The 25,151-nt window shown below is 45.0% G+C and overlaps 1 protein-coding gene across 1 annotated transcript; it reads right to left on the reverse strand.

Moving 5' to 3' along the window:
- Positions 1-20,754: 20,754 nt before the first annotated feature.
- On the reverse strand, positions 20,755-23,992 carry slc52a3-1 (solute carrier family 52 member 3-1). Its single transcript, XM_084445471.1, has 4 exons — positions 23,926-23,992; positions 21,897-23,008; positions 21,513-21,636; positions 20,755-21,192 (listed from the first exon to the last, which is right to left on the reverse strand). Exons 2-4 carry the CDS (start codon positions 22,904-22,906, stop codon positions 20,983-20,985), a joined length of 1,344 nt encoding a protein of 447 aa, XP_084301597.1. The 5' UTR covers positions 22,907-23,008; positions 23,926-23,992; the 3' UTR covers positions 20,755-20,982.
- Positions 23,993-25,151: the final 1,159 nt, after the last annotated feature.

Here is a 25,151-nt window from a genome sequence, read left to right on the forward strand (position 1 = left end):
CGTAGTTTATGTTTGCCTTGTGCAGGCGCTACCTCTCTCTCTCTCTCTCACGTCCTCTGTGTTACCTCAGACACCCTCTCACACCACACACACGCACACATCTCTCCCTGGCTCTGAGGCAGACGCACTGTACTGGAGAACACAAAGCCCGGTGTAACACTACTGTACCTAAGCTCTCACACTGGACAGTTTCAGGGCAGTGGATACGTGAACACATGATGGCACACTATCCACCCCCCCACCCACCCACTCTCCTGCAGCTAAGCCACAGATGTGTGTCCTGCTATGCATGACCACTAATTATCAGATTAATTAATTACATCTTTCTTAATTAGAATGAAATATAGAATTAGATTCACATTTGCTAATTAGGTCAGATTTTTTTTTTTTTTACTGGTTAGGGTTGATGACACAGTATCATACCATGGTTTTCAAATGTTTACTTGCTCTATGTTATTTTATAAACAATTAACATTAAGAAGAAAAAAACACTATTATTTAGCCTTATTTGCTATGTAACGATTGACTGTATTGCTGTCCACTTTGGCATTGTACTGCTGCATGGTCATCATAATTCAAAGATCAGCTGCGCGGGTCATGCGTACTGTAACAATGCTGACAGTGCTATGCTGTGCAAAACGCAAAGCATTTGTAGCAGTTACATTATATAATTGCACGCAGAGCCGATAATCACAAATTGGAAGTGACAGCTTTTATGAGGGTGCTTTGTTCCATTCACCTGGACATGCTTTACGAGAGATGTCAGGGCAAAGTATAATGATCTGGACCATACATCCAATAGCCTTTACTGGAAGAGATGGAAATCCAGAAAGATAAAGAGGGAGACGGTGTGCTTGCAATGCTCTCATAAGGCTATGCATTAGATTAAGTGTTGTTGTTGTTTTTCAAAATTCTCAAATATTATAAAAGTGGAACTGGGGGCTAAATGAATGATGAAACATTTTTGACTGATGCTGAGCCTCTCCAGCCCACATGTTTGACGGTGATTGAACTGAAGTTCACCTCCGGCAATTATTCTGCCTGCCTATGTACAGTGCAGTGGAGCACAGACAGTATACTCCTCTTAGGTACAGACCTCGCATGCAGACATCAATATTTCAAACTTAGGGTGAGCGTTTGAGGAAACATGGAGGCGCTGATAGCAGCTCAATCTAATGGAGAAGACCGACAGTACAAACAACCATGTTCAGCACGTATGTACTGTATAAGTAGCAGCACATGTTGCATGAATGTATTTGTTTGTGATATAACTCAAAATGCAACTATCACATGGTTCACTGTGGAAATCATGAATCTTGTCAGTGAGCATTTACATAGTGTTACTTAAATCATAGAGAACGGAGAAGGGCATTTAGTGTGTCACTAATGCATCCACTCTCACAATGAATCATTGTAATTGGATATTGAGAGCAACAAGTGATAACTATAGGTTATAGGCTAGAAGTTAACAGGTTAAGGGTTACAGGTTACAAATCACAGTTTGTAGGGTACACGTTGCAGGCTACAAGTAACAAGTTGCCTATTGTCCTTGAAAGCCTCTCACCCTTGCCCCAGCCTGGGCTCCAGACCACTCAGGCTCACTCTGACATCTGGTCACTGCCTCAGGACCTGGGTTTCCATGGTGACTCATCACCCCCTTGAGCTATAGGAATGGTTTTACCCTCTCATATTGGAGGGGGCTTGGGTTGTGTCCACAGTCTGGTCAGACAGGGGGAGGGGGGAGCAATGATACAATCTCAACCTTATTAACATACTGTATGGCCTCACGGGATGTGAACGGCCAGCTTAATGGAGTCAACCTCCCCTGTGTTCGTACCTATTTTAGATCTGGATACTCTACACAGGCTCATAGAGGAGACAGTCAAGGTTACATGGAAACACAGGTTACTATGTCCTCAGCTCTCTCAGATTGTCTTCATTCAAAGCCAGTTACTCACATACTGTATTTTAAAATGAAAGCCAGTAGTATTGTCTCCTTTTCAAAGATTTTGCAACCAAAGGACCAATAGTGACTCATAGTGCCATTTACAATATTACCATGAGCATGTGAGGCAAGGTGGAGCAACGCTATATGTCCATTAGGCATGGCTATCTATAATTAAGTTCACTTCAGCTTACTGGGTCACTACTACAATAACCCCCATAGGCATATACTACCCCACTAGGCTTGGTCTCACAGATTAGGCACTTGAGTTTTTATTTTGGAATAAATAAAAAATTATCCGGTGTTAAAACAGATAACCCTGCCCTCAATATGATATATACTGTACTTATATACAGTATCTCATATTTATATAGTATTTCTTATTTACAAAGAAATGGGCACACGTAGCATATGGGGAGTGGTGACCACTGGTGAGAAACATGTTTCTCCTCTCTCTCCCTCTCTCTCTCTCTCTCTCTCTCTCTCTCTGCAGGACGGCATATGGTAGACAAACTATTTTTCTCGTATATACAGACACTGATCAGATATAGCAGGGAGGTCACACAGACAATATTTCGACTTTTATTGAGGTCTCCCAGCCCAACATAAGAGAGTAAGTGTGCTTTAACTGCTAGCACTGCCAGGCCTACACTGTATCAAATGCTACTTGGCAGGTAGTTCCATATATCACTCATGCCCTATTTGGCTTGTGTCTGCCTGTTGTCCTGTGTGCATCAGAGAGAGTGTGTGCTTTTGTTGTCCATGGGCAACTGTACAGTAAATGGGGCAATTAAGTGTGAAAGGCAAAAAGAAGCTAACACGTTCCTATCTCTGTGGCGGGTGAGATAATTTATGCTAATAGCGTCTCCACCGCTCAAGCTGCCCAAAAATGATAGCAGACCCTTTTACTTGCTGTGATTCTTTTCATCCTCTTGAAAAAGCTATTTCTCAACACCTTGCAATAAAGCAGCTGCATGGCAATGAATGAATCTCTCTCTCTCTCTCTCTCTCTCTCTCTCTCTCTCTCTCTCTCTCGTATTTTCTGAAGATGATAATCTTTCTCCATTTCTGTTTTATGTAATGAGCATTTGCTCCTCAGTTAGCCCACTGAATACTTGAAACAAATGTATTTTTCTCTCTCTCTCTCTTTCTCATTCTCACACTTACGTTCTCACTCCTATCGCCTCTATAAAAGGAATCTACAGCATGCATGCATGTATTAAACAGAATGCAACATGAATGATGCTCCTTAATAACACTTAGGCTGCAGCTCAGTATGCTGTTCCTGTGGCGTACATTCCTTTATCATGCTGTGAACGAGGAGGGACTCAATGGCTGTGCCGAGCAGGGCCATCGTGGCAGTTCAATAAATAACACTGGAGAAAGTGGGAGCAATAAACCATATGAAATCTCTGCCATATGGGAGCGAGCTGCCCACCATCATCCACAGTAAGGAGCTCAGTTGTCACCTTCCAAGACAAATGTGTTAAGTTACAAGGGTAAGGTGATTTCTTTTCTCTTAAAGAGGATGATAAAAGCGGAATGGAAAGCAGGCACAAACTGCACAGCATGGAATGGATCTAGGATGGATCTGATCTAGAGGCGGGCTCATGTTCTACCTCTCTATCCAGTCTGTCTATTGCATAAAGAACATCTTAATTTGATCAATGTTCCAAGCCACATTTCAAAATATTTCCAATGCATTCATACACAAAGCATTTTCCTTTTTCTGATAATACACATTTTATTAATAGTAAAGATGAATTATAATAGCCATCATCACACCTTGCTCTGAGTCATCTGTAAATGATTGTTTTAGTAATCTTATTCTAAATTAATTGGGTTAATTAATCACCAACAGCCTCCCCTCAAATGAAGGCATTGTGGGTCTATCATGTCCCATGAAGAAGGTCATACCACCAGGTAATAGACTGTCACTGGCAATTTGCTCTACCACGGAAAATAGGAGCAGATGTATTAGTGCGATAGTATCAGTCTGTTTAAAATCAAACAACAAATGAGAGAATTTGCATGCATGCTTTCTGCAGGAGGGCTAGAGAGGACTAGCCAGTCAAACGGTAACACAAACAATAGATTTTACAGGTTATTGTGAAGCATCTCTAGAAAACATTTCCATTCCAGTATAATACATTCCCTTTGTGAGGACTGGGAGATTCAGGGCACCTGTTTACAAGGGGAAAAACAAAGAGACAGATGCCTGATGCCAAAGAGGGGGCTCTTTTATAAATACAATGAAGGTATCTGCAACCAAAAACATTTTCCATCAGGATACATTGAGCTTTTCCCTTGTATGTGTTTTTCCTACTAGTGCATGTCAGAGAGAGAGGTGAGGATCAATTTCCACAGGATTAGGCTGCCCAGGGAGAATGATTGCTTTTTCTAATACTTAGTAACAATTTTTCAATTTCCTGTGGTCTTTGTTACTCTCAACATTTTCGCAAATGAGCAAAACAGAGGCGAGCAGCATTGCTGCTTTGCGAACTTCACCTTGGGACCAGCAATCATTTGCATATATATTGAGAGCATACGTTTTTGGTTTATAATAGTCGCCTTCCTGGGTTGGGGGCAGGGAGCTAGGGGCGGCTGGCAGACATTCTGTCACCTGTTATGAGGCCCTTGTCCACGAACATCCCAGAGAGACTAAGGCAGGCGATAATTATAGTGCTGAGACTACCAGCACCATCCTGCTTCACTGGCATGGTGTTGCTCTTTCCCTGCACAGCCCCTTGAAACTGAACAGACCAGTACAGGCAAAACAAAGACCCTGGCTTCGTAACTTCACAGAGCCAGGTAGCTCCTGTGCCTTACAGATTTTTTTGAAGGTAGAAAAACAAAAGATGACCTAGAAAATACACCCATCAACCGTTGCACATTGCGCTTACAGTATATTGAACAAGAGGGGGTCTGCAGATGTGTGAGTATTCAAATCACACCCCCATCTTCTCCAGTTACAGTAAGACTGACTACAATGAGATGGAACAAAGAGAGAGGCAGTGTGGAGAGTCACATGACATTGGCTTTATTGCTGTGTTATGGAGATTTGTATGGTAATTGAGTGTCTATGATTAGTATGTGGCTGGTATGACTCATACATGGTTCCACTGCTGAAGAATGAGAACCACTGTAGCTGTGCTGCTGCCTTCACAGAACAGCCAGTTCTGCTGGTTTGGATATTCATTTGAACTTAAATCCCTGGCAGTTTCTCATGGTTTGAGACTCTTATCACTTTATGTATTTCTGGCAGGACCAGGGACAAAAGGCTGACCGCCAACCTCAACCCTTACTTTTGCTTTCTGCTAGATACAAAATAAGTTACATGATTTACTTCCCCTATATATAAAATTATGATAGCCAATTTCATTGTGTATGTGAATATACTTTTTTTATTATGCATTTTAACATGTGAGTTTGTGTGTGTGCGCGCGTGTTTGTTTGTGTGTGTGTGTGTGTATGTGTGTGTGTGTGTGTGTGTGTGTGTGTGTGTGTGTCTGTCTGTGTGCCTCAGTGCGTTTGTATGTTTTGAGCTGAGCTCTTTTCAAAGGGCACACTTTTGTGCAGGCACCGACGATGCAGCTGGCAGAGGCATGACTGTTGCTGGAAGCGTGTCCAAGTTGGCAGACTTTCAGAAAGCCCTGGCTCCCGGGTCACACTTTATATAGGGTACTGCCCGTCTGCTGTCTCCTCCATTGATAACGGCTGTACAGCACAGATTGAAAAGAACAGGAGCAATATGAAGTGGTTCCATCTCCTCATACAATTTCTGTCTAATCTTATCATAACAAAATCCTGTAAAACACGAATTCTGCCACATTTTGTTCCTCCATCGCTTAAACTCGAGATACAGTAAATGGCTCACAGTGTTGCAACTGATGTATATTAAGGTGTCGACCAAAGACTTCTGACAATTTCAGTCCTTTCTATATAAATTAGAAATATAATGTGTTCATCATATTCAACTCATGATGTGTGATTCCACACATGAACAATTAACACCAATGGCTGCTCAAATAAGGATAGTGCAAGTGATTCTGTAATTGCCTGATAAATTAACCAGAAAAGACACCTGTCAAAACAGCAGACAATCTCTTTGGATCCTCCTCCCAATAGGCCTGTAATGATGGACTGAGTTGGTAATGACAACTCTCCAAGTCTGTCGCCTTAGGCTCAGTGGCGAGAGCTCCACAGAGTTCTCTTTCCCCATCCGTCCCTATTAAGATAATACATCAAATAGACATTTTAATTTGAAGTTCATTTTCTCCTCAAGGGTCTGTAAATGTCTGCTCGAACGAACAGTGAAACAGCTAACCTTTCATTTAGCAACACTGGCAATGTATGATATTTCATTTTTTTTGTCCTGATTTTCTTAATATTTCCACTCACACGGTCAGCTATTGTTTAATCCTGTCTGATAAGCATGCTTTAAGTCGACCTTGATGTAAATTGCCTGTTGTGACTCACACTGTGAAATAATCCCAGAAGATAGAGATAGAAATAGAGAGGGGATTCTATCCTGGATACCAGAGGTTAGCTCAGCTGGAGTTATGTGGGTCTGCATGTGAAAGTGTGTAACGATAGATATCCTCGTGGTTTGAAGAGCACCCACCGCCTTCAGCTTGACTAAGAACACTATAGTGACTCATTGATTTTCAACAGCAAACCAAAATTGCCAGTAATGGCGGACACCTCGGTGACTCTGAGGAGCCCTCATCACTCAGCAGTTATATTGCCGCTGTTCACCCGGCGACCTCCTTTTCCAACACAGCTTGTGTGTGCGGTAACAGGCGTGAAATGAACGCCGAGGCCCGCCAGCGGTGCCTGAGTGCTCGGCGGGCTCAGCACCTGCCCGCGTTCAGCTGCTCCCACCACGCTTGACCGAACGGGGCTAATAAACAGACCTGTCCTTATCGCTGGAAGACCATTAACGGGAGGGCCACGGTCACCTGGATCCCGCCTGGGCCGCCGAGAATTATAAGGCAAGTGTAATGGGTTCCCCGTGTAGAGCCGCGGCACACTGAGAATCTGAATTACACCAAAGGCCTGATGTTATTACTTGTCCCCCTGGAGCTCAGCTCTGTGTTTTATGATGGCTACAGAGGAAACCGGGTCACTGCTCACATTGTCGTGCTCTTTGCCCCTGTCGCTCCAGTAGACTACGATCTCTCATTCATCTCCATTCAAACTGGGGATAAAGGCCTGGAGCAGGTACTGCTCCTCACATCCAGGCTGGTGGGTTCTCACACTCCAGACAGCTGGTGGAGTCTTGGACGGATAGGAATGTACAATACTAAGCATACATTGTAGTAAATCTGAGAATACTATTTCTATTGTACTATGTCCTTTGTCTGATTTTGACCTTTGTCCTATTGTAGCCCCCCCGTCCCCACCCCCCACAGCCCCCCACAACCCCTCCTCCAGTGGCCTGCAGTTGATATTCCCCCAGGCTCTTTGTGGTTTACAGTTGAAACAGCCCATAAAACTGATACGCTGAAAAACAGGAAGGGTTGTTTTTGATTAGTGAACCCTGCGTCCTTCTCTGACTGCACGTTCTGCGGTCCCTGAGCTCCTCGGGGCCACATTTAGGCTAACAGCACCGTAGAGAACAAGAGCCGTATCGGTACCTGCTGCTACCCAGCCCGGGCGAGGAGATACCACTGGGGCCCAGTTGACAAATTGTCCTTGTCTGGCCGCCCGAGAGGATGGGGATTGCAGTAATTGCATATTTCCCACTAATTGCATTTGTCACATGTGCAGTCTGCTGCAGCTCCGGGTCTGCGGCCTTTCTCAGTGATGTGTTAAACTAAACAGCTGAACTCTCACCTGCCCCACGAGCAGGAGATGTGCAGAGACAGAGAGAGGACCCGCAAAAAGGCCAATAAATTATACAGTGGCACAAAACATCAGCAGAGCAGCCACAGTCAACAGCAGCACAAGAGGGTCTTGGCAGACGGAGCCATGCCGACTGCAGCCCCATTAAAGCTTCAGACGTGGCCATGGAGTGCTTTCCTCTGTGACATCATTGAAGGACGGTTCCAGGAACCAACAGAGCACTTGTTTATCCACCATGAGACCTTTGCTAAAATGACTAGTGCAAATGTATTAAAGTGCTAGCTATAATGTCCTTTAAGCCTTTACTGAAGCATTTCTAATGCCTGTCTGTGCTTTCATTTTGATGCACTCCCACCACGTTACATGTACTGTAATATGGTTGTTATTCTACATAACTGTCTAGAACCAGATCTTTTTATTGTACATTATGATACATTATTATACAGAAATAAACACATGTAGTGCTGCTTCGAGAGCACAAGGTTGAGTTTAAGGTTCCCCTAAATGTTTTATTGTGGGATGTGGGATTTCCTTGTCTGAAAATACTGTGACCCCTATCAGAAGGTGTTGGTTGTAACCCCGCGCCCCCCCCCCCCCCCTCCCGTGTCTCCACGATGTCGTCCTGGTTCAGTGGAGTTGAAGGGGGGGCAGTAATGAAGGGCTCACTTCTGGGCGTCTGGTGCCTGGCGATACCAGGCTGGGATGCTACATTATACAGGAGGGTTGTACAACTACATTTTAATCCACTCGTGTTTCAGGCCTGATAAAAGGATTCTCTCCATCTCTTTCTGTTTAATTCACACCATCATCAATCAAACGTGTCCCACCCCCCTGGGTTTTGGGGTCTGCTGCGGATGGGCTGGGGGTCCCCCGAGGGGGTTAGAGACATGACGGACTGGTCACAGATGCTACAAAAATTAAAATGCAAGAGTCTGTGCAAGGTGTTTCATTTCTCAGACGAGCTCTTTGATGGAAACACATAAAACCATTCAGGAAGGTTTTTAAGGATTTATAGGACAGTTGCTATTTCAGACCCTGATAAAAATGTAAAGCAATTTTGCGTTTTGCCTTTAGTTTGGCTATAAGTGTAATATTCCCAGTGTGGCAAATATACTGTTTTTGTTTCTATCCATTGTCTGCAACTCAGTGACAGCGGCCACAGGCTACTTGTGTAATGAATTTGTGCCTTTGGCATTTGTGTGTGTGTGTGTGTGTGTGTGTGTGTGTGTGTGTGTGTGTGTGTGTGTGTGTGTGTGCGTGCGTGCGTGCGTGCGTGCGTGTGCGTGCACGCACATGTGTATGTGTGTTTGGCTCACGCTCACACACACACACACACACACATAGCACAGAGTATGGCAATGAAGGAGACAGTATACACAGCAACAGTATTGCACTTACACACTGTACACAATAAAGAACTGCATACATTGACAGCTAGTCTGTCTGCCCTCTGATGATGATAATATTCCAAGTAAACACCTATGAGCCTGTATCTGATCACTTGTATATTAACCACAACCTTAGTAGCCTAATACTGTACATGATTTATAAAAAAACATCCATGACTTACATCTGGTACTGAATAACTGAAAATATCCTTCTTTGGATGGATGCACACTTACACATACTGTAGGTCTGAAGAAGCCCTCCTCTCACCTAAACTCATCTACAATAGAGACTCTCTACCCACATAAGAATATAATATATATTCTTTTTTCTCCAGGAACTTTGTTGCTCTCTGGTTCTATAGTTTTTGTTAGTAGTTTGTAGGGCAATAGCATAAATATTTGATGTTAAGTAAATAATTCAGCACCTGTGTATTCCTCTGTGGCTCGCTACCCACTTTGATAGTCACTTCAAGGCGTCTTTTGTGGATGGAGAGCCCTTCAGCCTAAATGACACTTGGCCAAATAGCACTTAAGTACCTGCTCAATATTTTAACAAGGCCATGAATGAAGGTAGCACAGGTGGATAGTGTCTTGGTGTGGCCATAGCATGGCTAGAGCCCTTCCATGTCACTGGCTGTTGAACCTCTGGTCTGACCTGATCTTTCAACATTACACATCACATACTAAGGCACAGCTAGCAAAGCAAACCCACACCATCAAATGACTGACATTTTTTAATTAAAAATGTAATGTATATAATGAAGCAAATTCTGTTCTGCTGTGTTTACACATTAAATGTATTCTATAAAACAAAATACAATTATTAATAATAATTGAAAAACATGCAAATTACTAGCAGAGTAAACTAATTGACTGAAATGTGTTTTCGAAACCATATTCCCTGGGTCCAGAAACTGTTATTGTAGGAGCTTTTATGAACATACTGTTGATGAGAAAAGGAACTTATGTACACTTCATTATAAACCCTGCAGACCTCAAGGACCCGGACCTTTATGAAGCCAGGACCAGATGTCATCCAGCCAAACCCCCAATTAATCTCTGGGCCTTGTAACACGGCCTGAGAAACAAAAAAAACAAAAAAAATGGATTGGGTGAGAAGGACAGAGACGGTGAGTGGGAAGCGAGGGTGAGAGATGCTATCCAGGGAGCAGCCGGCCCCGGCCAGCCTGCAGAGGGGGAGATAAGAGGGGGGTGGCGGTGGAGGAGGCTGGGTCCCAGAGAGGAGGCTGAGGTTATTCATGGCCCTGCCGTGAAAGCTTGAGAAGATTACCCAAGGCCTGGCTCGCAGTGATACTGGGGGGGGGGACAGGCAGAGGGGGCTCCCTCTCACCCCCTTTGTTCCCCATCCATCTGCTTGGATCTCACAATGGCTCATCGGGATTGAGGGGGGTGACGGGGTGGACAGGGATGGAGGGGGGATGGGGGATGGAACGGGGAGGGGGGGGGGGGCGGCATGGGATGCATCCTGCAAGCCAGTGGGACCTGATGGAAGGCGGTGTAGGGAGAGTGAAACCAAGAGGGAGGAGGAGGAGGAGGAGGAGGAGGAGGAAGAATAAGAGATAGTGGGGACAGAGAATGAGGACTGGAGCACACAGCCTGTTGAGACTGAATGAATTGTGCCGCAGCTGACAAGCTCTGACAGACTACATTGGGAGAGGCCATGGAGGCGGGTGTTCACATTGTTGTTTTCCGGGAGGTAATGGGCTGGCAGCTCCTCTTCACTCTGAATAATCAGTACTTTCGATAGACTCAGACGGCACTTCAGACCATGATAAATAAACCACTCCAAACCCTCCGACACTGAGAGGACAGCGTTTGTCTCTAAATGCCATGACCGCCATATCTGTCTTGTTGAGGAATGATCAGATGCTAGTATGTTTCTTCTGTCTGCATGGAAGTAGGCATAGAAAAACATTGGCGTTAACTGAACTCTGCAGTTAGCGGCCATATATCACAAGACAATTGATGACAGGTGAAATAATACTTTTGTAGTCCTTCATATTGTAAATTTAGTTGATCGGAAAATAGATCAGGTTTATTCTTGCAGCAGTCAATGCCAAGATAAGTGTGTGTGTGTGTATGTGTGTGTGTATTGGTTTGTGTTTGTTTGTTTGTGTGTGTGTTTGTTTGTTTCCGTTCTCCCATAGCCCCCAAGGAACTTTAAAGTAATTATACCAAGGAGATGATAACTCACCATGATGCCACAGTCATTGATGATTCACTGCATGCATTTCAGGAAGCAGAGATATCGTACAGTATACTTCTCCCTGTGATGGACACATTTTTAATTCAAAGAGCAATCAGGTTCTATTCATGGCTCTTTATCATAATGCATGATTCAGAGGCCTGTAACTCACCACCAATTGCTTCTATTGTATAATGTGACTTATATTTAGCATCTATGTACAGCATTTTAGTATTTGAATTTTAGCTGTTGCTGTTAAAGCTAACTTAATGTCTATCAAAATTTTTACTAACTGTGAGAAATGTGAACATTTAAGAATAGAAATTACCGGGTATCTGTAAGGATTTTATTATCTTATTAAATCCAATAAATCAGGTTATTTCTGATATCTCAGAGTGCCCTATACTGAAAGAAATGTGACATTAAGGTCAACCCATCTTTTGATTGTCCTCAGTGTAACTAGTTCGTGTGTGACTGTATGAATAGCCTGAGGCTATTACATTTCAGAAATATGAATAGCAGACCAATTACTTTGGCCCAGATGGAGTGGTGTGCTCCTTGGAGAACGGCCTATCCACATATAGCACCCATGTGCATGCACACACTCACACACTCTCTCTCTCTCTCTCTCTCTCTCTCTCTCACACACACACACACACACACACACACACACACACACACACACACATACACACACCTTTGAGCTATCCCTCTCGTAGCATATACTATAGATTATGTACAGTAGGGGAATGAGCAAGGCTAATGAGGTACAGTAATGTGAAAGTCGAGAAGGACATCCTAGTGATTAAATAATGACAGACATGAAGATTATAAATCTGCTTCTCTCTTGTTTCAACTGGTGGTTTAACCAAAATGTGCAATTAGATATAATAGAAGCTGTTTGTCCCAAAGGAGCTTTCACTGGGATGTCCCCTGTAGAATCGCATCCTGTCGCGAAACCAACCTGGTGAAGCTGGCACTCAGATATACAGTGGACATATGGCCAATCTCTCTTCATCTGCTCTGTTATTTACGGCCCAGTAGTCTGTCATTTACGCTGCTTCTCAGGAACCAGGATGACACCTGTTTGCATTCACAATCAAAGGCTTTATCAACTGTTACACAGACTCCGAAATCCAGACTATGTAAGAGTACCAATTGTAGCAATTTTGTATTTTTGACGCATTATTGAACAATGCTAAGGTACATCCACAGTTACTCAGATGAATAATTTATAAAAATAAAAATAAAAAAAAATAAAAAATAAAATTCATAATAACGATATTAGCTGAATGATTATTCTACATCTTCATCTTTGAGTTAATTTTACTTTTCTGCTCAACACCAATTGGAGCATCAGGAATTCCATTTTGGTTTTAATTCAGTCCCGTTCTTCATCCGCATTTCCTGACTTAATGGACTCTATCTTTATGAACTTGAAAGAGAGTCGTCGCTGGTACTTCAAAGGATCCTTCCGAAGCCAAACAGATGTTTGGTTAGAGCTCTGTGGGCCACGGGAGGCGGTAGAATAGAGCCCACAGGGGCTGGGTGGCCTGGATGAGGAATTCTCTTTTGTAAGTGTAGGCCTACTGAAATGCCTGCCACCTCCAACGGCAATGAAAGCGTGAAATAGCCAAGGGGCAGATGCACACAATGAAAGAGTAGCCTATATGAAAAAACAACAAACATGCACTCACGCACACACACACACATATTGAAAGACAGAGTAGAAAGGGAGTGCAGTGAGAATGGTGGGGTGCATACAGTACGGGGGGGGGGGGTTGTTAATAGAAGGAAAACAAGAGGAAGAAGTGTGTGTGAGGGAATGTTCCGTGGCTGAACACAAGGTCCAAGGAGCAGTAGACATACGTGTATGATGACGTCAGGTCTACCCTGTAGCGCTTCATCTGTCAGGGCCGCATGGTAGCAATATCGTTATTATCAATCCGCTGTAAACAATGGCTCACAGTTATCTAGGTCATGTATTATCTAACATGATACATGGCTCAGTTGCTATGATAACGGATTATCTTTGCTTGCAGTGTATGTGTGTGTGTGTGTGTGTGTGGAGGGGGGGGGGGGGTAGGGGGCGATCAATGACAAATCAACACACTTCCGATGACATCCTTTTCCTTGTTTGTTTCTCTCAGTCTTCCTGTACTGTCGTAACCACACGGGCCTCAGAACCAGAACTGAGCAGGGCTCTCAGGCTCAGAACCTCCCCCCCCCAGGCCAGCAGGCCACTGTGTGCTGAGTCAGATGCCAGAGACAAGGTCTCCCAGCCCTGCTTTGACTTCATCCTCACAGCTGAATTATTCATAAGGAGAGAGAGAGAGGGAGAGAGAGAGAAAGAGAGAGGTAGAGAGAGCAGCACAGCGCTGCTAATTTCTCAATGGGTTAGTTGGCTGTCCTCATGTCTTCGCCATAAAATGCGCGCATATAGAGGCGGCTGGGATTCATTGAAATGACCTGCCCTGCTGTGATTTTCCTTGGTGCTCTTTGATCACTCAAAGATCTAGGAAACCAGGAGACAGAGGTCAGGGAGAGACTGGTGCACAAATTGACAGGGCATATCGTCCGTTGCTCACGCGCACTCTCAAGGACATAGTGGACTCTCTGCCTGCCGCCGGGACAGGATAAATCCTAAATCAGAGCTTTGTAGATTTATGGAGTCCGGTCTCTCCATCCAGCAGCCGTCTCGCAGGTCAGTTTAAAGGTCGGAGACTCTGCCAATTGTCGTCATCAAAGAGAGTATGCTTGTGTTCCTGTGTCCTTTCACAACTGGCACGGAGCAACGGAGACGCGCAGAGGTCAACTTAGCATACGACATTCTTTCTCACACTCTATCATCATAATGATGTAAACCATAGTAAAAGAAGGTTGCAGGACCAGAGACATGAGCGTCACACACATGTTTTCTTATCGCCAATCATTCGGCTTACACTGCTTACTGTAGAATAGTGATGCGTGAATTAAGCAGATCAATCTAAGGATGAATGAAAGAGAATATAAATCATTAAACTCCTCGAGAGATAGGCTACTATTGAATAATTCACCGCACATCGTCCTTTCTGAGATAGCAGATGCACCTTTTAAATGTCAAGAGAGATGAAAGCGTATTTGTGAACGCACACTCCGTGCCCAGTCATAAAAAGAGATAAGAACAGAATAGTACACCAAATTCTCTGGAGGAACTATTCAGTAATCCCCTGTCCAACCCTAAAAGCTTAATCAATGCTCAAACAATGTGTGAACAGATACACAGAGATCCATTTCCTGATGCCGAGACTCGACGTCTCAATCACACAGGTATGGAGGAGCACCCTCGCTGTCAATGGTGTCGGGTTGAACTTAAACCGAATCCAAACAAGACACTCTCTTCATTGTGCAAGCCATTAATGTATAACAACATTGTCCTTTGCCGTGTGCTGCTGGTGGATTAATCATAACCTGAGGACATCCATGTGCTCCCTCACCTCCGTCTCTCTCACCTCCTCCCTCCATCCTCTCCCATTGTCTCTCACCCTCTCACCTTAGCTGCTAAATTGAGTGATGGGATTCCGGATGGAACAGAAGAATGCCCTTCATTACACAATCTTTTCATCAGGGCTTTTCACGATCAACCAACCATCTACATTTCTGTTCTCTCACGAACTGGCTGTCACAAGCAGACGCTTACATGTGTGTCCTATTTACAGCTCAGGGAAACATTTTAGCATGCAAAGGCACTTGTGGTCAAACACATGTGCGCACACACGCATACACACACACACACACACACACACACACACACACACACACACACACACACACACACACACACACACACACACATACTCAATCTCTCTCACTGAAAGGCCACTCAGGGAATAGAACATGGCACCATCAAAAGCCTCCAGTAGATAACACTAACATCCATTCAAGGAGGGTGAATGGCAGTGTGCTGTCTCGGCAGAAAACAATGCTTGGCCTTGTGGCACTGTCAAGATAAGATGTTTCTTCCACTGGTTCAGTTTTCCATCAGGCGATAATAACGAGGGGTTAATAACCTTGCTTCACTTGAAGTAAAGTCTAAGTATATCTCCCTTGACTCTCAGTCCTACCTCTGTTTGTGCTAATTACAGTCTCTGCATATGTTACCACCTTTACCTATCACTTCCCCCCACTTAGACATCAGTGTCCAAACTTGGGGAGTGTTAGACCCTCTCTCTCTCTCTCTCTCTCTCTCTCTCTCTCACACACATACACACACACACACACACACACACACACACACACACACACACACACACACACACACACACACACACACACACACACACACACACACACACAACCACAGTCATTCCAGCAGATGGACCACCCCGAGGCAGAGCTGTGAGGAGGGTAAAACTGCCACATTATGTCCCAGAGATCAGGTGTGCTCCAGCACAATAACACCTCCTGCTCCCTTCAAGTACTACACACATTAGCCTCTGGCCAAGTTCCTGCAAGACGCAAAACAACAGTGGCATCTGTGGCTGATAATGGCCCTTCTACAGTATGTCTGGTCAGTAGCATACCGGGCCATTTGTCGCAAATGAAGTCACTGTTGCACATTCAGAGCTCCACATGTGTCCCCTAGTAACATGTGTTGCTGCAGTGGAAGTAGGGCAGTGTGGCGTGTAGTGTTAAACAGCATTCTCAGGTTCATTCTGCCGTGTTGGAATCGTTCAAGGCGAAGCTCAGTCACTTATCTTTTGATGACAATCAAGTTTTACTGCATCTATGAATATTTTGTTATAGAGTGTGTGTTACTCAAGGTCACTTTGTAAAACAAGCTCTTTTTTTATTTGCAAAACAATTAGGGCAATAGCTATGAAAGTGTAATCCCAATGTGACAAGAAAAGTCACTCCATGTGTATAATGAGGCAGTGATCACCCATGCACGCACAGTACAGTAGGTAGGTGTACCAGCTGAGTTCAGAACATGGGACTGCTCTGATGGCATATCGAGGGCATGTCATTCAGCGCCCTACCTTCAGTGGAGGGCTTGTTTACAAAACTAATGGCACAGCTGACATATTTAAATTCAATATCCACCTGGCTGTGAGTAATCACATGTTTCATTCTCATGCTTTCTCTCGCACTCTCCCTCCCGCCCTATGATGGGTCAGACAAGCCCCCTGCCACTCTTGGCTTCAAATATCAACCAAGGGGGTCTCTCCTTGATCCTCTCTTCTCTCCCCCTGCTCTAGTAAACAAGATAATAGCCGTGCTGTGTTCATGTGGGCTCCATGTTAACACTGTGGCTGTCAAAGGCCATCATGCCCCTTCAAAAGATGACGGCTCTCTGAAGTGGTCTCTCTCTGGAGCGGCCATTTTCCACTTGACTGGCCCCACACACAAAGGAAGCAAGGCAGCCCCCAGCAGCTGTGCTACTGTGTGTAGACTGGTCAAGAGAGGGGGAAGGGGCGGGATATAGGGGACTGAGCAGATAGAGTGGGAGGGGCATCATTAGCATCATGTACCAAAAGGGGCATCCAATATTTTTTATTCCAAACCATCCTTTACTGGGCCACTTAGGGCAGGTATCGATTATTTATGCCTTTTATTGTCAGTTATCTCGTAGTAGTACACCTTGCAGTAAAAAAGTTTATTTTCACCTGTTTAACAGCCCCGTTCAGAGATACTCTGGCCCTAATGTGATTTTACAGTGCATTAGTGCTAGTGTAGAAAATGGCCCCTGGAGTATGCAGGTTCAAGCACAGAGTCACTTATTGACTGTGCCACTGCAAACCTGGCAAGCATTCTGTGCCCACTGATGTGGCACAAACTGCCGAGGCCTTGTCACATAATTCAGACACCAAGAACAAAATACCACAGGGGGAATATGATATCAGCGCAAATCTATAAATGGCTGGCAGGCTGGCCGTATGGACTTTGTGTCAATACATCAGGTCTAGTAAGGTCTAACTTGACACAGAGAGTAATTTTCTAACACCATCTCAAGGTTACAAGGCAGGCAATCGGTTGCCAGTAGATTGCCTTTGGATTGACAATGCAAAGAGCACCATGGGATTGTATTGATGCTATACCTGTTCATGGTTTGGAAATTAGAATAACCTTTTCTGAAACTGTGATGATAGCATCCTGAAGATCCTAACCGAAAACCACTGAAATGAGAGCCCACACAGGCATCCAGACAGGCCATTGTTTCTCGCCCATGATGAGCGCTTGCCTTTCTACCAAGAGGGTAAAGGCGAATAATTAGCTCACTACAACAGCGTAACAAGTTTGCCCCTCCTCCCTGCTGTGCAGCCCTGTAATTGGTCCCCTCGTGTGGCACAGTCAGCCCCCAGAACAAAGGGTTCCCAGAGGAAGGGGAGTGGGGGGGGGGGGTCTGTGCTGACCCCAGATGACCCCACCACAACAATGACAAGCAGGAAACATTTACATATGCTGACAGACTTCTCCTTCCTAGGGTGGGACGGTAGGCACTTCATTAAAGCAACATCAATATCTGTTGATAGAAAAAGAGGAATGGGGCCTCTGTACGTAGGTGTCTACTGAGGGACACTATAGCGAAATGACAGAAGGCTGTCACATTCAATCTGATTTAATGGACAGTGTTATTAAATGGGTTCTGGTGGAAATTGGTAGAAAAGGGGGCTCTGGAGTACTGTCAGAATATTGTCTTGTGTCTGTGTGCATGTCACTAAATTGTCTGCATGCATCAGCAATTTGTTTCCCCCCACAAGCTGTTCACCTGAATATCAGCTGCCAAAATCTGTCTCCCTCTGGGTTTGCTTGCCCATTTTCAGATTTTTGTCAACATCTTTGACAAACCCTTCTTTGGTTCCCCTTGCTGTTAAATAAAGCTGAAACTCAAACAAGTGTACTCGGGGATAGGATATTATAACCCCATAGACTTTGATTCAGGGTTGATACACTACACTATTCACTCCAGTGAACCTTGTATGACATTCTATATTGCCTTAGAACTTAACCAAGGGGATCCTGCACTGTCAGGCGCAGGTTAGTTATTTGTCGATTCAGCAGACATGCTACAGGGTATCTGGAGTGGAGAGACACCAGCATAGCATCACGCTTCTCTGAGTTCATTCTCTTATCCAGTTAAGGAGAGGGTAAATCCTCCTTCCATTTGACACGCTGCTCATTTAGCTGAGAGGCCCAGTGGCTGGCTAGGGCTGGGGATGACAATGAGGCTGGGGCAGAGGCTAAGGCTAGGACTGGGGCTGAGGGATAGGATAGGGGCTGGGGCTGAAAGGGGATGGGGCTGGGGCTGGATCTGAAGGATAGGATAGGGTTGGGGCTGGAGGATAGGGTAGGGGCTGGAGGATAGGGTAGGGGCTGGAGGATAGGGTAGGGGCTGGAGGATAGGGTAGGGGCTGGAGAATAGGGTAGGGGCTGGAGAATAGGGTAGGGGCTGGAGGATAGGGTAGGGGCTGGAGGATAGGGTAGGGGCTGGAGGCTGGGATGGGGGTGGGGGGGGGCACTATGGGTGGTGTCGTCCTAAGCAGATGGAGCTCTCAGTGCCGTAGTAAGTGGAGTCCTCACGTGGCAGAAGAGACTGCAGGATCTCACAGGACCAGCTCTCAGCATCCAGGTGGCCACGGCCCCTCCTGACCAGCTGGAGGAGCGAAGCAGCCATCTGACACTCTGAGGAAAATTATACACTTTTCTTGCTGCTTTGTCTGTCAATGCTTCGACACAAAAGCCAATGGCCAATCAAGGAATTTAGCTAATGAAGCTAGTGGAAAACCTTTTGGTTGCACTCACTCAGATATTCAAGGTCAGGAAACAAAGAGAAGCAGCATTTGCATGTAGCAACATGCAGGTAATTGGCTGAAGCACATTAGTTGGCAGCGATGAGAGAGAGGCTATGAGAAGCATTTAGAAAGTAAAATGAGCCAGATTGGACTGTTTTCATGGGTAAAAAAAAAAGACGATCATATCTCAACACATCTTCAATGTGAGGCTTTAATATCCCTTTATTAAAGCTGTAGTAAAAACCTTTTTTTTTGGTGGTATGAACAAACAACTGCAGTGGATTCATAATGCAACAAAAGTGAGAAAGTTGCATCTGTGCTTGTCCTCTGCTGATCCTCAACCCTGGAGGCTATGTGGGGCTAATTAAGCTCTCTTGCTTTTTTTGTGTTTTTACTCAGTGTCGGGGTCAACGAGGCTCCCAAGTGACCAGCGACAGGGGCAACAGCTGACTGGCCCCGTCTCCAGAAACCCTCCCCCTCCCCCCCCCCCCCCCCCCCCCCCCCCTGTGCTTCCCCACAGAAGCCGGACTGCATGGGGACCTCTCAGGCCCCGTCTGATGGGAAGGAGGGGAGGAGAGAACAGCTGCTGGTGGGAAACCACTCTCTGGTTCTTATGGATGTCTAGCGTCCTCCTCTGTGAAGAAGTCCTAGCAGCCGTGAGAGGGGACTGGCTGGATCCAGACATAGAACCTTAGTCTTGTTCTCACTCACCCTGGACAGCAATCATAAGCCAATAAGCCATTACTATTCTCCACCAGAATTGTGTGTGTATGTCCACCATCTTTCCCTGCGCCCGATCCTATGCAAACTGAAAACAAAACAGTAATGTATTTATCTTAATTATGCAATTATTTTATTTCAGTGTATGAACTTGGAGCAAAGGGCAAGAGCAGCCTGCATTATAAATGGCATTATTTTAACTTCAAATAGACACCAAACAGAGAAATCATAAGTTGTCATAGACAATATAGATGTATTACATTTGTTCAGGGTGATAAGCATGGAGTGTGACATGAGAATCATGGGGAAGAGCATACAATTCTATATGGAAGGATACCCATGCCATCTAGTGTTGAAATACAAAACATCATTGCACACAGTAAAACCCCAGTGTTAAGATGTATCACTAAATGTAAGGATATGAAAGGTTAAAATGTAATTTGTGTTAAAATGTTTATCATAACTACTTAAATTATCACTTTTTACAGTAATAGTTACAGTAGTTACAGTTACAGTAAGATAATATATTTGCAATAACAGATATCAAAAACAGAGGGCCTCGGGGCGGCTGCAGCTCAGTAGGTAGAGCGGGTCATACAATGATCACAGTGTCGCCGGTTCCAATCCCAGCTCCTCCTGATGACATGTCAATGTGTCCTTGGGCAAGACACTGAACCCCAAATTGCTCCCAATGAGCAAGCTAGCACCTTGCATGACAGCTGCCGCCATTGGTGTGTGTATGTGTGTGTGAATGGGTGAATGAGAGGCCTTCACTGTAAAGTGCTTTGGACAAAAGAGCTATACAAGTGCAGTCCATTTACCATTTACCGTATGCTAAGTATAAAATAATGTGTACCTACAGTGTACCCACACTATCAGTGCAAATAAAGTGCAGTTATGAATCATCACATTTAGCCTGCTGCTTTATTCACCAACAGATTGAAAATGCTACTTAGTTATGGTCCATTGATCCATTTTCTCTCACCAATGTCTTTGACGCATCCTTGATTAAATAAAAGGCATAATTTCACAACTCTGGAAGCCTGTGATCTCGCCAGCTGTGCAAGACACACCACAACGTGGTGGCTCTAAGGGTGACAATCATCAAGGACACTTGGTATTGCAGAAGTCCCCTGACTTAAACAGGCTGAAGGTGTTTACCAGTGGAAACATCACTACAGAGCCGACCAGGGAGCCCGCCTGCACTGCTGCTCCACACCACACCAAGGCGCTGTGGCTCTCATCTCTTAGAATGACCCCCACCATCACCTTCACATAGGACAGGGATCCAGTAAAGAAGACCCATGAGAGCACCTGATGGACAGATAAAGATAACATACTGTACATTATCCTTATGATTCAGCACTTGCTCTGAAGGACAATTTATGTGTTTGCTTGTATGAGGTTTCAAGCAAACTTGTTTCTAAACAGCTGAGGCTAACTGACCTAATAGCACATACACCTTACTCAACAATGAATGTGAAGGTTAATAACAGAGTTACTCAGTAATCAGTCTTCTGTAACAGAAGAATTGGATTTTAGGGAACCTTTTCTAGGAACGTGTCTCTGAGGGCCTGTATAATGATGCCATCAAGTTTAATGGGCCTATCTCAACAGATGTTGTTTTCACTCACAATGATAGCTTGTCCCAGCGCAGAGTTTTGAAGGAGAGGACAGGGACTCATGGCAGCCATGGCCATGTTGTAGCTCCCAAAGCCAGTCCCCATCAGAGACAGCAGGCCCAGGAAGATCAGCGACCTGGGCAAAAACACAGGAGAGAAGAAAACAGTTTGGTATTTGTATATCTTGTGGAAGTAACTACATAAAGAAAAACCATCAAGATGTCCATCCGTCAGAAACTGTGCCCATGATCATACTGTAATAGTTAACTAATTTAGATCACATTCCGATAATGGACTACTATCATAAACTGGCATGATAACCCATGACTACTGTTTCTCCATCACAATAACTGCTTCATCATTAACAAAAGTTAATCCACCTATTTGGTCTTTTACCTTTTAGGTAAGAACATGGCAATGATACAGGCCACTGGGTTGGCCACAGATGCCAGGGCAGCGGAGAGGTGATAGGCCAGGTTCCCGTAGGGCATGCAGGAGTACGTCTGAACAGAGGGCAGCACACCATTGGTCGCCCCATTCACCCACACCACCAGGAAGTAGATGAATGTCAGTTGGTACACGGAGTGGCCTGGTTTAGGCAGCAGGGGCCTGGCCTGGCCGATCTCCTGGCTGTGGCATTTTGGACTCTGGTCACCAGTTTGTGCTACAGTGTTATCCAGGCCAAAGCAGACAGACGGCACCGTGTCTTGAATGAGGTTCTCTGTGGAGAGCTCATACCTCCGTGGAAGCCTGTTGAGTGCCGTGAACGCAGCCAGGCTGATGCACATCATAGCAGACAGGAAGAAGAAGAAGACCTCAGTGGAGAAGTTGGGAGGGAGGTACTGGGTCTGCACAACATACGTGTCTCCGCCCTCAGTGTGGTTATCAGATGAGTCGGAGACGTTCACACACTTTGCAATGCCCACCCCCTGCGCCAGGGCCACTAGGCCAGGGATGAAGCCACTCAGGCCCTCCCCGATGAAGTAGGTGGTGATGTAGTGGGCCGGTAGCTGCATCATGAAGGGCAGGAAGGTGACGGAGGAGGTGCAGTCCACCAGAGCCAGGAAGAAGGTGATGATGAAGAAGGCCGTGCTGCGCGGCGCCCCAGCCACCACCGTGGTCTTGCTCCAGAAGAAGGCCAGCAGGAAGCAGGCCACGACACCGATGCCCAGCACGGCGTAGATCACAACGCTCTCCCTCAGCCGGCCTGGGCACAGCTTGTGCATGAGGGTGACCAGCAGAGGGCCGAGGTTGGCCAGCTGGATGATGACTGTCAGATAGGAGGGCAGCTCCCAGCCCTCGGGGAGTGTGTTTACTATGAGAGGCAGCTCCACCCACAGGCCGTTGATGGCCACCCAGGAGCCCAGACCGAAGGCGCATGCCAGCATGTGGATGAGCAGAGCCATGCTGTAACTGGTCCCAGTCAGATGAGATAGTCTTGAGAAGCCACTCACGTGAAGTGTAGATCTCTCCAAAGTAGAAGATTCAACACTTCCAGTCCTTGCAATCTATGGAAAGAGGATATCTAGCTAGAGACCATTCAGAAATTCATGAAACTGTTTATGACTTTTTACAAGGTTAAGTAAACAATCAAGTTTGATAAGCAGATCTAGGTCAACTGTATCACTGCATTCTTGATGCTTTGTGCTCTATATTGTATGTGCAATAGAGCAAACATAACTTGATTCCAAGCTTTGATATGGGTTTGCCAAGTTAATTAGTTACAATCATCTGACTACATCGTGTCCATACAAAAAAGACAACATTTTTCTAGTGGAGGGATCATGCCAGAAATTGCAACAAAAGTGTATTTTTCAGTGAACACATTCTTACTTCTCATTCTTAAACAGCTGATATTATTACTCACTTCCCTCCAACACATAATTTAGAACTACAACAAACCATATGGCTCTCTTCGCTTTGTGTTACTTGTGAACACCAGATTTCTACATTACAAATAAGAAAATATCACATACTATAATGGATTTATCTAACTGGCTACACATAGGTGTCAAATACATGGAGGATGTGGGACTTCACAAGTTTGCTTTGGATCTGAAGGGCGAGCTCCATCATTGCAAATGTAACTTTTTGTTCATTAATTTGAGGAACATTTTGCCAGTCCACACAGACCTACAATTTGTTCTATAACTGATTGTGTATTTTAGTTTACTGTTTGTTATTTGTCTTGTTGTTTGCCTGACTGTTACACGGTCATATCTGTTACATACAGGACTATCTGTTTCATGTCATTTACCACTTGTTTTTCCATGGAAGCCAACAGAAAATTAACAGGTTTATAAGCGAAATGAACAGTAAAGCGTGTTTGCCATAAACACTGAAGTAAAATGCATAGCAGCCTACCTAAAGTGCCTCACAAAAGACTATTCTAAACAAGGCGTAGGCTACATAATGGTATACTCACAATACTCTGTTAGCGAATCTCTCTTCTCTCTCATTTTACATGCACAGCTTTGTAACTTTGGGACAATGAGACAGCTCTCATTTAAACACACGCTGGAAGAGACCCTGTGTCTTCTGGGTAGTTCAAAGTCCAGTCCAGCAGCCTGATCCACCATGTAGCCTATGAGCCATCTTACTGAGCGGCTGTCCATTCCATTTTAAAGCTTTGCAAAAGCCATAAAGGTAAATCAGCCAGGGGACTTTTCCTTCCCCGCCTCCACAGCTGCTCTAACTAATGGAATGCAGTTTGAACATTGCTGAGGGGCACCTGCTGGCCTGGTACAAAAAATAATTAAAAAAAAAATCTAAATTCTCCACTTTCTCCGTTGCAACAGCACTTCTAATGTCCTCTGCTTCGAGGGGTTGCGTTGGCAGTGTCGCCAGATTAAGAGGGTCTTTGATTGGGTGGTTGGGAAATTGTAGATCCGATCTGGCAACACCCGGATCATGTGAGTTGACAGCGCAGCTAACGTTAGTTTCGTCTGCAGTTAGCTAGTAGCTAGCCTGACGTCAGTTTGAGCCTGTTATTCCTAGTGTAGCTAAAATGGCATACAAAATCCAGAAGAAAGTCCAGAAGAAAAGTCGACAGTGAAAAGTCTGGGGCCTTTCTCGTCCGGTGTTGTTTCGCCGGTATAGAGCGGAAGCGCGATGACGCATCGCATAATCATCCAGTCTGGACCGGAAGACGAACAGTTGTTGTAATGTTTTTACTGCACATTGTGAAGTTTCGAGTAGATAACATTCGCGATGGCATCACCAGGCATAATACCGACGAAAATTGTAAAAGAAGATGCGAGGAGAACTACCGGTTAAGGAAAAATAAAGCAAGCGGATGTTGGAGACGGGCTCTACAGGCTCGACCCGGATGATGGGGCGGGCTTAAGGCAGTGAAGTAAATAGATACCAGGCTCTCCTCCCCGAGGAGAGACTGGTGACGCGAGGCTAGTGAAAATAGGCAATTCAGATGAATGGAGCACCAAACCAATGTGCTTAATATGCCACAAAACGGTAGCTCTTGTGACGTAGCAATTTGAAACGCCACCATGAAACAAAAGTCACTTTGAAGCGACTTTTCCTCATAATTCAGAGCCAAGAACTAGAAAAATCAACGGGATGAATTCGGACAGGAGAGGATAGGATGTGAGGAGATAACACAGGAGCTGAGGAGAGGAGACAGGAGATGATGAT

Source organism: Borostomias antarcticus (genome assembly GCF_949987555.1).
Source record: "Borostomias antarcticus genome assembly, chromosome: 11".
NCBI classification, from domain to species: domain Eukaryota; kingdom Metazoa; phylum Chordata; class Actinopteri; order Stomiiformes; family Stomiidae; genus Borostomias; species Borostomias antarcticus.